This window comes from Zootoca vivipara, chromosome 14 (assembly GCF_965207765.1).
Source record: "Zootoca vivipara chromosome 14, rZooViv2.hap1.1, whole genome shotgun sequence".
In the NCBI taxonomy this organism is placed as follows: Eukaryota; Metazoa; Chordata; class Lepidosauria; order Squamata; family Lacertidae; genus Zootoca; species Zootoca vivipara.
The window spans coordinates 45866417-45878461 of NC_142597.1; the positions used below are offsets into that span (position 1 = coordinate 45866417).

At 50.1% G+C, this 12045-nt stretch overlaps 1 protein-coding gene across 3 annotated transcripts in view; it reads right to left on the minus strand.

Annotated features, from left to right (window-relative positions):
- Nucleotides 1-6943: 6943 nt before the first annotated feature.
- Nucleotides 6944-12045, minus strand: part of FOXN1 (forkhead box N1) — a 49924-nt gene continuing 44822 nt past the window's right edge. For 2 of the 3 annotated variants that reach the window (XM_088658091.1, XM_088658092.1), the window contains 2 exons: nucleotides 11441-11944; nucleotides 6944-9970 (listed from right to left, as the gene is read on the minus strand). In XM_088658091.1, the coding sequence (XP_088514217.1) occupies nucleotides 9681-9970; nucleotides 11441-11944 (794 nt within the window). In that variant the 3' untranslated portion in view covers nucleotides 6944-9680. The remainder of the gene's footprint in view (nucleotides 9971-11440; nucleotides 11945-12045) is intronic. The other variant, XM_035139574.3, reaches the window with a different exon arrangement.

The following is a 12045-nucleotide window of genomic DNA, read 5'->3' on the forward strand; positions in this document are numbered from 1 at the left end:
GCTGGTGTTTTCTTTGCCTGTTTTAAACTCTCCTTTGTTTGAGGGCATCCGTGGTTAGATTGTTGGGACTGGGAGAGACCAGGGTTCGAATCCAACCCCCAGCCCAGCCATGAAGCTTTCCAGTTGTTCCCCGTTGCCCGGTTTTCAGAGGAAGACTACCTGCCAGAGACACCCAAAGGACAAAATCAGGGCAGTGGGGCAAATCTCTTCCCTCTGCAGCAGGCAGGCAGGGGGAGCTCTTTCCAGCTGGAGGGCCACATTCCCTCATCAGAAACCTCCTCAGGGCCACATGCTGGTGGGGGTGGAGCCAGAGGCAAAGGTGGGTGGGGCCAAGGCTGCATGAAGTCCATAAAGCAGGCGGCACGGCAGACCTTTGAAACTCCCAGATTTCTATACATACACGGACATACACAGACATATATAAGAGCCCCAAAGCAGCTGGATGAGGCCAAGGGAGGCCTGCCTAGTGCAGCATCCTGTTCTCGCAGTGGTCAACCTCCTGCCCCAAAGGGAATTCTGCAAATGGGATCTGAGTGCATCATCAAGTCTCCAGTTGTTCCCCATTGCCTGGTATTCAGAGGTAGACTGCTGCTGGGCTTGGAGGTTCTGCTGTCACAATAGACCTCCACAGTGCTCCCCCCCCTCCAAAAAATAATGTTTAGGGCTACTCTCTTTTTCCTACTCATATTGAAATGCTGCCCCTCAATGAGGCCAAATGTTTAGGGGTATGCGTACCCCTGCGTTCCCCCAGAACAGTGGTTCCCAACAGGTGGTCCGGGGACCCCCAGGGGTCCGCAAGCTATGCCAGAGGGGTCCGCAAGATGCTATTAGAATAAAAAAAAATTAAATATATTTCGTATGATAACAGATTTTTTGTTTTGGCCGCTTCCTGCATGAGCAGAGTCTAGCACAAAACTAGAATTAGATAGAGGCAGTAGTTCTGCTGTATGCCGTTAGGTGGCGCTTTACAAACACTACTGTTTTGCAAAGAGGCAGCGCGCGCATTCTACTAACGCTCACCTCCCCAAGATGCTTTGCGCGCGTCGGCTTCATTTGTGCGCTACTGTGCAGGTACCCTGTCTTCTCCATTCCCCTCCCTCCTCCCTGGACTCTTATAAAAAGACTCTTAATTTGGCTCTCACTTTTTAATTTTAGGATTAGGAATTAATGAGGGTCCTTGTCACAATAGTGGCTCGATGAGGGGTCCTTGAGAAAATTTTGTTGGGAACCCCTGCCCCAGAAAAAAAGCACTGGACCTCATAAGAGGAGCCTTCTGGATCATGGCCATCTGACCTTTGTTTATAAACCTCAAATGAATCATAGAATTGTAGAAGCGGAAGGGGTCTCAAGGGACATCTAGTCCAACCCCTGGCAATGCAGGAATCCCAGCTAAGGAGCCCTGGGGAAGAATAAGATGGCAACCTTGATAAACTGCAGGGCGCTGGGGCCATCACAAGACCATTTGAGTGAGTGCCCATCTTTCCGTGGGCAGAAATGTAGCCTTTGCTGGCATCGTGGAAAAAAGTGTGCAGCCGTGGAGCGAGACAGCCTGACTTTTGCAAGAACTGACTTGACCTGGGGCAGACACCATCATGTCCCCTCGAACCACAAAGCCTCCATGTGTGGTCTTGGGCACGGCCAGATGTCTCTCCATCTTGGCCTCGCCAATCCCTATCTGTAAAATGGGTGTATGAGTTGGCTAACTCTCACGGGTCTGATCGCTGCCTATCGTAAGAATTGCAACACAGCAATCCCAGCGAATGAATCCTTGACAAATAGCCACCTCAGCTCTTTTTAAAGACCTCCAGCGAACCAATGAATCAAAGGAGATTCTGACTCAACATTAGGAAGAACTTCTTGCTGAAAAGAACCATTCAGCAGTGGAATGGGCCACCTCAGAAGGTGGCAGACTCCAACCTTCGTTGGAGGTTTCTAAAGAGGCCGGATGGCCACCTGTCAGGAATTCCTTTGTTGTGGTTGCTGCATTGCAGGGGGTTGGACTAAATGACCCTCCGGTGTCCCCGCTCTATAATCCCCATGCACCAAAGAACTCTCCCCTCCTGTTGTGCCCGGCAACTGGTATTCAGAAGCATCTCTGCTTCCAACCATGGAGGCTGAGCCACAGAGCCATCTTTAGGTGCCAGGCAAAAAACACCCCTTTTCTCCCAGGCCTTTGGCTAATTAAACCTTGGGGGGGGGCATTGCTTTTGTTTGTTACTATGGTATGTTTTGTATTTTCATAGAATCATAGAATCCTAGAGTTGGAAGAGACCACAAGGGCCATCCAGTCCAACCCCCTGCCAAGCAGGAAACACCATCACAGCATTCTTGACATATGCCTGTCAAGCCTCTGCTTAAAGACCTCCAAAGAAGGAGACTCCACCACACTCCTTGGCAGCAAATTCCACTGCCGAACAGCTCTTACTGTCAGGAAGTTCTTCCTAATGTTTAGGTGGAATCTTCTTTCTTGTGGTTTGAATCCATTGCTCCGTGTCCGCTTCTCTGGAGCAGCAGAAAACAATCTTTCTCCCTCTTCTATATGACATCCTTTTATATATTTGAACATGGCTATCATATCACCCCTTAACCTTCTCTTCTCCAGGCTAAACCTACCCAGCTCCCTAAGCCGTTCCTCACAAGGCATCGTTTCCAGGCCTTTGACCATTTTGGTTGCCCTCTTCTGGACACGTTCCAGCTTGTCGGTATCCTTCTTGAACTGTGGTGCCCAGAACTGGACACAGTACTCCAGGTGAGTACATCTTATAAACCACCCTGTGATTCTTGGATAAAGGGCAGTACATTGGGACCTTGCTTTACGAACTTAATCCGTTCCGGAGTTCCCTTCTTAAAACGAAACCGTTCTTAAACTGAGGCGTGCTTTTCCTAATGAGGCCTCCCTCCCACCGCCGGTGCCCTTCCGCTGTTTGGCTTCCATTCTTAGACCGAGGCAAAGTGTGCAAACCGGACAGAGACTTGAGCTGTTTTTGTGCCTTCTTTGCCAGCCTGGGGTGCCCTCCAGATGTGTTTTGGCAAAGGCTGCATCATCCCAAACAGAGGAAGCAACAGAGATGCTTCTGAAGAGGCTGCTTGCCTGAATCTGTTTTGCAGGATGGGAGCCCCAGTGAATCACCAGAAGCTAGAAAGGGCATGTTTTGGAGGTGGGTGTGCTGGGCACAGGCTGGCATTGCACAACGACGGAGGGCTTGACAAAGCAAGCCACGTGCCCCTTGATGAGGGAAACGGTTGGGCAATCCTGTTCCCACAAACCGGCAGGAAGAAGAAGATTTGGTTATATATGTCTCTCTCTCTCTCTCTCTCCCCCCCCCCCCCCTGGCCAAGAAGAGCAAAGTTCTGCAGCGAGGACCAGGTGGAATGATGTACAACAGGCATGTCCAACAGGTAGATCGTGATCTACCGGTAGATCACTGGACGTCTGCGGTAGATCACTGGTAGATCACTTGCTCCCCCCCCAAAGAAGCTGAACAACTGTGGCTGCCCTATAAAAAGCTCCAGATCTTTGCCCTGCACCCCTAAAATGACCTGAACCACAAAAACCAGGGCTTTCCTTCCTAAAAAAAAAAGCTCAACGTCGCTTTCTTCCCTAAAGAAGCTCAACAACTTGTACGTGAACCCCCCAAAACAGGGCTTTCCTTCTTAGAAAAAAGCTCCACAACTTTGACCTGAACCCCAAAAAGGGGGGTAGATCACTGCCACTTTTTAAACTCTGTGAGTAGATCGCAGTCTCTTGGAAGTTGGCCACCCCTGATGTACAAAATCAGGGCTGGGGGGGGGGACAAAGCGGTGGGTTCCGTGTTTGCAACATGGCAAAAGCATACTCCAGGCAGGGTTCCTTGTTGCCATGGGCCGATGCTCAGTGCGCAAGGCAGGTAACTGTGCAGAAAGGAAAAGGCACAGGGCCACAGGCCCACCCCTCTGGAATTCGCTTGAAAACCACCCCTTCCCTTGCTGGGCTTCCTTGTGGTGCTGGCCAGCTCTTTCCAAACAATGTAATTCTCTTTTAATTTGATATATGCCCCTACCCAATGCTATGAGCATGCGAGGCATGTCCCGTCCCTGCGAGTTTCTCTTCTGCCAATTGTGTCGCGTACAAATGCAAGGAAGAGCGAAGGGAAACAATTGAATTGCAGGGGGGTGGGCTAGATGACCCTTGGGTGTCCTTCCAACTCTACAATTTAAGATGTTATGAGGTCAGCTACTAGAGAGAGGCCCTTTTTGGTGTTGGCAGCCCCAGAGGAGACTTACAATGACCTTCATAGGTGCTAGGTGAGGACTTCGCCAGTCGCAAATATTTTTCACTGCTATTTACATTTGTTGCCATTCACTGTCACTGGTTTTATTCTGGGTTAGAGTTTAGTTTTCTATTGTATTTTACATTTTTAATTTCCCCCCTTGCAAGCACCCAGACACGTTTGCCGTTAGCTGATATATAAATATTGGAAATAACATAACTAAGCATTGGGACTCACTCTGGCGCACAGGGCCTGCTTTCCGCAGCTCTCCTCGTGGGTTTCAGACATCCTTCCTGCTCAGTGCTGGATTTATGTATAAGCGAAACAAGCTCTAGCTTGGGGCCCCCCAAAAAATTTAAAGGAAAAAACACTGGATGTGCATTTCCAAAGTATAAGATAATAAAATAAAACCTACACACAGCAACAGTGTTTTGTGTTGTGTAGGCTCCTATTTGTTATGTGCAAATGGCTTTAGATCCCTGTTAGGTCCATAAATTACCACATAGCATATATTCAACACAAAAAACAGCAACAATTTGTTGTTGACAAAGGACAGCTGGACATATAAAGGGCATATAACCCATTACCTTCAGGAGCTTAGGGCCTCATCAAGCTCAGCAAGAAAGCTAAGGGGTGAAATGATAGCCATGTAAAAATATATTATAGAGGAGGGAGAAAGGTTGTTTTCTGCTGCTCCAGAGAAGCGGACACGGAGCAATGGATTCAAACTACAAGAAAGAAGATTCCACCTCAACATTAGGAAGAACTTCCTGACAGTAAGAGCTGTTCAGCAGTGGAATTTGCTACCAAGGAGTGTGGTGGAGTCTCCTTCTTTGGAGATCTTTAAGCAGAGGCTTGACAGGCATATGTCAGGAATGCTTTGATGGTGTTTCCTGCTTGGCAGGGGGTTGGACTGGATGGCCCTTGTGGTCTCTTCCAGCTCTAGGATTCTAGGTGGTGATTGCCAACAGATTGAGGTCCTAAAATTGTAAGACAGTGCCTGGCTGGAGCAGGCCAGCATCCCATCTATCCCGGCCTCCTGTCCTCACGGCAGCCAATCAGAAGCCCCCAAGGGAAGCCCCAAAGCACAAGCTGAGCCCAACAGCAGCAACCCTCCAGCTGTTCCCCATCCTCTGGTATCCACAGGTAGACTGTCCTTGGCCATGGAGGCTCTGCTATCAGACTAGACTTCCATAAGAAAAGCCTGGCTGCATCAGACCAAAAAGGGGCCCATCTAATCCAGCCTCCTGTTCCCACAGTGAAAATCCAGGCGTAGGACTTGTGCACAACATCCACCGGAAGCCCTTGACTTCGTGTGTGTGTGTGTGTGTGTGAGGGGGCTGGCTGGCTGTTTATCAATAAGCAAGTGTGACTGTTGCATTTTTATACCCTAAACGGCCCTGTGGTCTTCGGGTGGCATATAAATTTAATAAATAATAACCTGGCTTGAGAGCAGTACATGTGAAAAGGATCTAGGAGTTTTGGTAGACCACAAACTTGACATGAGTCAGCAGTGTGATGCAGCAGCTAAAAAAGCCAATGCAATTCTGGGCTGCATCAATAGGAGTATAGCATCTAGATCAAGGGAAGTAATAGTACCACTGTATTATGCTCTAGGGACCCAGGTGGCGCTGTGGTTAAAACACAGAGCCTAGGGCTTGCTGATCAGAAGGTCGGCGGTTCGAATCCCTGCAACGGGGTGAGCTCCCGTTGCTTGGTCCCAGCTCCTGCCAACCTAGCAGTTCGAAAGCACGTCAAAGTGCAAGTAGATAAATAGGAACCGCTATAGTGGGAAGGTAAACGCGTTTCCATGTGCTGCTCTGGTTTGCCACATGACCTGGAAGCTATACGCCGGCTCCCTCGTCCAATAATGCGAGATGAGCGCTCAACCCCAGAGTCGGTCACGACTGGACCTAATGGTCAGGGGTCCCTTTACCTTTACTTTATTATGCTCTAGTCAGACCTCACCTGGAGTACTGTGTCCAGTTCTGGGCACCACAGTTCAAGACGGATACTGACAAGCTGGAACGTGTCCAGAGGAGGGCAACCAAAATGGTCAAAGGCCTGGAAATGATGCCTTATGAGGAACGGCTTAGGGAGCTGGGTATGTTTAGCCTGGAGAAGAGAAGGTGAAGGGGTGATATGATAGCCATGTTCAAATATATAAAAGGATGTCATATAGAGGAGGGAGAAAGATTGTTTTCTGCTGCTCCAGAGAAGCAGACACGGAGCAATGGATTCAAACTACAAGAAAGAAGATTCCACCTAAACATTAGGAAGAACTTCCTGACAGTAAGAGCTGTCCGGCAGTGGAATTTGCTACCAAGGAGTGTGGTGGAGTCTCCTTCTTTGGAGGTCTTTAAGCAGAGGCTTGACAGGCATATGCCAAGAATGCTTTGATGGTGTTTCCTGCTTGGCAGGGGGTTGGACTGGATGGCCCTTGTGGTCTCTTCCAACTCGATGATTCTATGATTCTAATTAAGGATTATTTACTTTTGCGAGAAGGCGGAGAAGGAGCATCAGCTCTCATGGGGCGACGGCTCTTGCCACACACACCGTTGCGTAACCCTGTGTTGCAATGCTGCTTGCTCATTGCCGGGGATATTTCCACCAGCTGCTTCGGGGGCCACCAACCCTTTCTGCCCCTTCTATCTCCTCCCTGCCCTCCACGCTTTGCCAGGCGACCCATAAATACCCCTCCCTTGGGCGGAGAGGGAGGCTCAGAGCACCTGCATCTCTGGCAAGCCTCTGTCTCTTTAAATCCCCCCCAAGGGGGGGCAACAGGAGAGACATGTCTGTATCTGTGGGGAAAGCGGGGATCAGTTGATGGCAGGCATGGCCCGCGGGAGCCACTAGGGGGAGGCAAAGAGCCACTGGCCTGAAAGAATAGATCTCCGTCTATTTCTCTTGAGCTGGGATTCCTGCCTTGCGGGGGGTTTGACTAGATTACCCCAGGGTCCCTTCCAACACTATGAATATAGGATTCTATGAAAGGGGAAAGGGGTTTGGCCCTCTGTCTGTTCTTGGCCCAAGTGTTCGCCCAGTGGGGTGGGTGTGGCAATTTTCATTGACCAGTCACTGGTGTGACTGGTCCAAACTCACAAATTACACCATCTATTTAAAAACCACAATTTTGAGGGATTTTTTTTAAAAAAAATCCAAGATAGTGCTGGGCTCATTCCCTGCTAGTAACATTATATATGTGTTTGTATCTGCATCTATATAAAGCAAACGGCCCTCATTCCTTGCCCGTAGCAATATATTTGTTGCATGTAAGACTTCTTGGAGAAGGAATCTGGTGGCAAATTGCTGGCTGGTAGCGATGGGTGACCTGTCAAATTTGTTTCTTCTCAATTTCTCCTTTTTTCAGGCTTGAGTTCCATTCTCCACAAGGCCATGTCAGATATATATATATATTTTTTAAAAAGGTCATTGTGATATCAATAAGCAGTTTAGCGTGGATTTCTTCTAAAACACATTCTTTTGTAGGCAACTGTGCCCCAAAGGCACATTTTTTGCAACACAGTTTTCATTCTCTCTATTATATCCATTTTTAAGCACGCATTATCCCAATACATGCATTTTTGGAACCATTACAAAATTCGGGAAAATGCAATTTTCGGCTTTTTATCTAAGATGGCGTCGAGGTAAGACGTGCTTGCCGGAGCTCCTCTTTTAAGTTTAATTAGTGGCCTTATATCTCTTCAAATTTTTTGAAGATGGATTGAGGTTGCTCTGTTGAAAATGCAATTTTCACAGGCGTTTTGTTTGTGGAGAGTGAGAATCAGGCCAGCCCATGTATAAATGCCAACTGAATTGGATTTCTCCCCCAGAGCAGAGGATCCGATGAAATGAATGGCATGACTTGCAAAGGCTGCCTATGGTTCAGTGTGCGTATGGGAAAGAAAGCAAACTTTACGACTTCCTACTGCATATAAGGAAAAGAAGCATTTTAAAATGAGCAGGTTCACTGTTTTATTGAAAAGAACAAGGTGTACGTGTTCTTGTAGGGGATCTGTCATGCAATCAAGGATGAGCCCCTTCAGAAATAAGCTACATTGACATCGAGGAGGCTTACGCTTGACCTTGGGCAGATGACCTCGGAAGGATGTCCACCTGTCAGATTATCGAGCTGTGATTCCTGCATTGCAGGGGGTGGGACTAGATGACCCTTGGGGGTCCTTTCCAACTCTACAATTCTACGACTCTACGTTGATCCATTTTATTGAATTAAGCTAAATGGCCTTCAGTTGGTTTGGAATAAATGCATAGTTAATTGGGACTGTCTTGAATTTTATTGGGTTAACAGTTGTATCTTGGAAGTCGAACAGAATCCGTTCCACAAGCCTGTTCAACTTCCAAAACCCAATTGCGGCTTCTGATTAGATGAAAGAAGGGACGTTCGGGTTCCCAAGGAACGTTTGCAAACCGGAACATTCACTTCCGGGTTTGCGGCATTTGGGAGCCAAAAGGTCCGAGTTCTAGGGCATTCGGGATCCAAGGCACGACTGCATTGTCTTCTGTAGTGTCTTCAGAATAAAACTTTTGGTAAGGGAGGAGGATAGGGTACGGGGCACCAAGGATGAATTTATGGAGCTGAGGATGGTGGTGGTGGCCCAAAAATGTTTGGGAGCCACTGAGTTAGAGACTTCATCCACACATATATATATTTCTAATCCTGCCACAGCCTCTGTACATCACACATCCTTGAGGCCCCCAAACCTACTTCCAAGAGGGCATTGAGATTTGTGGTTGCTGAGCAGAATGTTGCAGGCTGAGGGGTATTTGAAAAGAGATGGGCTTTGAAAATAAAGGGGAACGGGAGTCTGCTTGCCGCCTGCCTTCTTCCCTGTGAGCCTCGGCCAGGTTTTCTCCAGGAACGCTGTTTTGATGCCGACATGGTTTTAGCAGATCTCTGGCTAACTGTGGCTCACCGATCCAGGGGCCTACGGCAATCTGGGTTTTGAAAAGATGGAACCGGCTTGTTTTCTGCTGCTCCTGAGGGGAGAACCCAAATCAATGGATTCAAATGCTAAGAATGGAGAGTCCAGAGAAACATCAGGAATAACTTTCTAACCGTAAGAGCTGTTCAGTGGAGAAAAGGACTCCCTCGGAGGGGGGGGTGGTGGACGCTCCTCCCTTGGCGGTTTTTCAGCAGAAGTGGGACAGTCAGGGGTTCTTTAGCTGCAATTCCTGCATTGCAGGGGGTTGGACTGGATGACCTTTGAGGGTCCCCCCCGACTATACAATTCTAAGGTTCTGTGCATATCTATATTTTTGCACCACGGCACTTGGGCATGCCTCAGTTCTCTGCAGTCCGGGTCCAGAAGCAATGAGTTTTGTTTCCTTGCTGGGCGTCCATGGCGGACTTGGCTTGGGGTTCCACACCCAACGTTGGCACGGGCGTAACTCTCCGTTTGGCCTGGCGGCCTAGACCAGAGCCACCGGTTTGGAGCCGGAGTTATTCAGGTAGGAAGGCGCCCCCGTCTCCAGGTCCATGAAGGCAGAGTAGAGGGTGGTGAGGTGGATCTCGGGCAAGCTGTGGTGCTGAGCCTCAGCCTGCGCACCGAACTTGCCGCTGTGGTCGTCATCCATCTGGCACAGAGTTGAGAAGCAGGGGCCGGGCGCCGAGGAAGAGGAGGAGGAGGAAGAGGCGGCGGCGATGAGCACCAGGGGGTCGCTAGCCAGGCTGTCGTCCTTCAGTTCCTCCCAGAGGTTTCCTGCAACGACAGAAACAGACCCCCCCATGATGCCTCTGCTGGATCATGCCAAAAGGGGTCCCCGCCCAGGCCACCGTCCTGTTCTCTCAATGGCCAAATGCCCCTAAGGACCTAGGAGCCAGGACAGGCTGCCTCTGGGCCTGGCAGTTCCATAAGGACAGAAGAGCCTGGCTGTTGCAGGATCAGGCCCAAGGGGGGGCCCCATCTAGTCCAGCCTCCTATCCTCACAGATGACCATTATTGCAAGCCCATAAGCAGAAGCTGAGGGCAACAGCAACTCTGGTAATGTAGTGGTAGACTGTCCCTGGGCAGGGAGGTTCTGCTATCGCAACAGACCTCCGTAAGAAGAGCTGGATCAGGCCCTAAAGGACCTGTCTAGTCCAGCCTCACTATGTGGACAACCAGGTCCCTGCAAAGGGAATCCTGCAAGCAACTCTCCTTGCTTGCTGTTCAGAGGCATTTGTGGCATTCATTGGGTTGCTGGATGTTGTTCCATAGATCTGTGATCAGCGCCTGTCTAGCTACCGAGGGAATACACTCCTTTTTTGTCCTCCCAGGCTGTTTAAGCAGGATGGACGCCACCTGCTAGGGCAATATCTAGGCTGGGCAATATCTGGTTTTCAACATCGCGATATATTGCCAGCTAAACATCGCAATATACCGATACAGTGGAACCTCAGTCGTTGGATGCCTCCGGAGTCGAACGTTTCTGCTTTCGAATGCCCCAAACCTGGAAATACAGCGGTACCTCTGGTTACAAACTTAATTAGTTCTGGAGGTCCATTCTAAAGCTGAAACCGTTCTTACCCTGAGGCACGCTTTGGCTAACGGGGCCTCCAGCGCGCGATTTCCGTTCGCATCCTGGGGCAAAGTTTGCAACCAGGAGCAGCTACTTCTGGGTTAGCGGAGCTCGTAACCTGAAGCGTTCGTAACCAGAGGAACCGCTGTAAATGCTCCGGTTTTTGGAAGCCGAACATGCGACGCGGCTTCCGTTTTGAGTTTCCGCGTTGTATTGAGGCTTCTGTATTGAGCTTTCAGTTTTCGAACGTTTGGAAAGTCGACCGGTCGTCTGGAATGGATTACGCTCGGAAACCAAGGTTCCACTGTATATCACAATGTCTGAAATAAGGAGGGAGCTATGTAGAAGCATTGGCTGGCTGCACAGATTCCCCCAAATTGTGATTTTTGCATAGCAAAGCACGCACACGCACACACACACACACACACACTATTCGTGATATACTGTATTGCCAGGTCAAAAATTATGAAAGCGACATCACGATATGGATTCAATCCTTGGCCATCTCTGGATTAGGACTGGGAGAGGCTCCCTGCCCAAGACCCTGGAGAGCCCTTGCTGCCGGCCAGTGCAGCCATTACTGAGCTAGGCAGCTTCCTCTGCTGCTATTCAAACCAGGACCCATGAGGACTAGAACCTTGATTGGACTCCCTCGAAACAGGGCTGCGCACCTTGGAGCTCGAAGTCGGTGAGCGATGGGTTCAGGGCGTCCACGTCGTGGCTGAGGTCGCCTTCCGCCATGGGCACCTCCTGCACAGCGCCCCGTGCCACGGCCAGCATCTTCATCCCACGCCCTGGAGGGGCCTGGGCGCCCCCAGGCGGGGAGTCTTGGCCCGGGTGTCCGTTCTGGGCGTCTGCGGGAGGGAGAAGGCTTTGAGGGCCGCCCGGCTGCAGGAAAGTGGGCGAGACCTGGGAGAACCCTTGGGGAGGGGCCCCGTAGCAGGAAGTCTGTGGGGCCCCCAGCATGCTGGGCTGCGGGGGCTTGGAGGGCAGGGCCCCATGGGCGTGGGGGGCACCGGAGGAAGAGGAAGAGATGGGGGGCTCACACAGGGGGTGATGCTGGAGCGGCAGCCCCCGGGAGATGGGGGGACTCGCCAAGCCGCTGGTCGGGGTGCAGGCCAGAAGGGTGGACCTCATCTTGTCTGTCTTGTCCCCTATCAGGGTGTCCAGTTCCTCTAAAACACAAAGAAAAACAAAACAAGCCATGTTTATTCCTTCATTTCTGGGGGTTGGGCTAGATGACCCTTGGAGGTCCCAATTCTGTAGGTCTATGTTT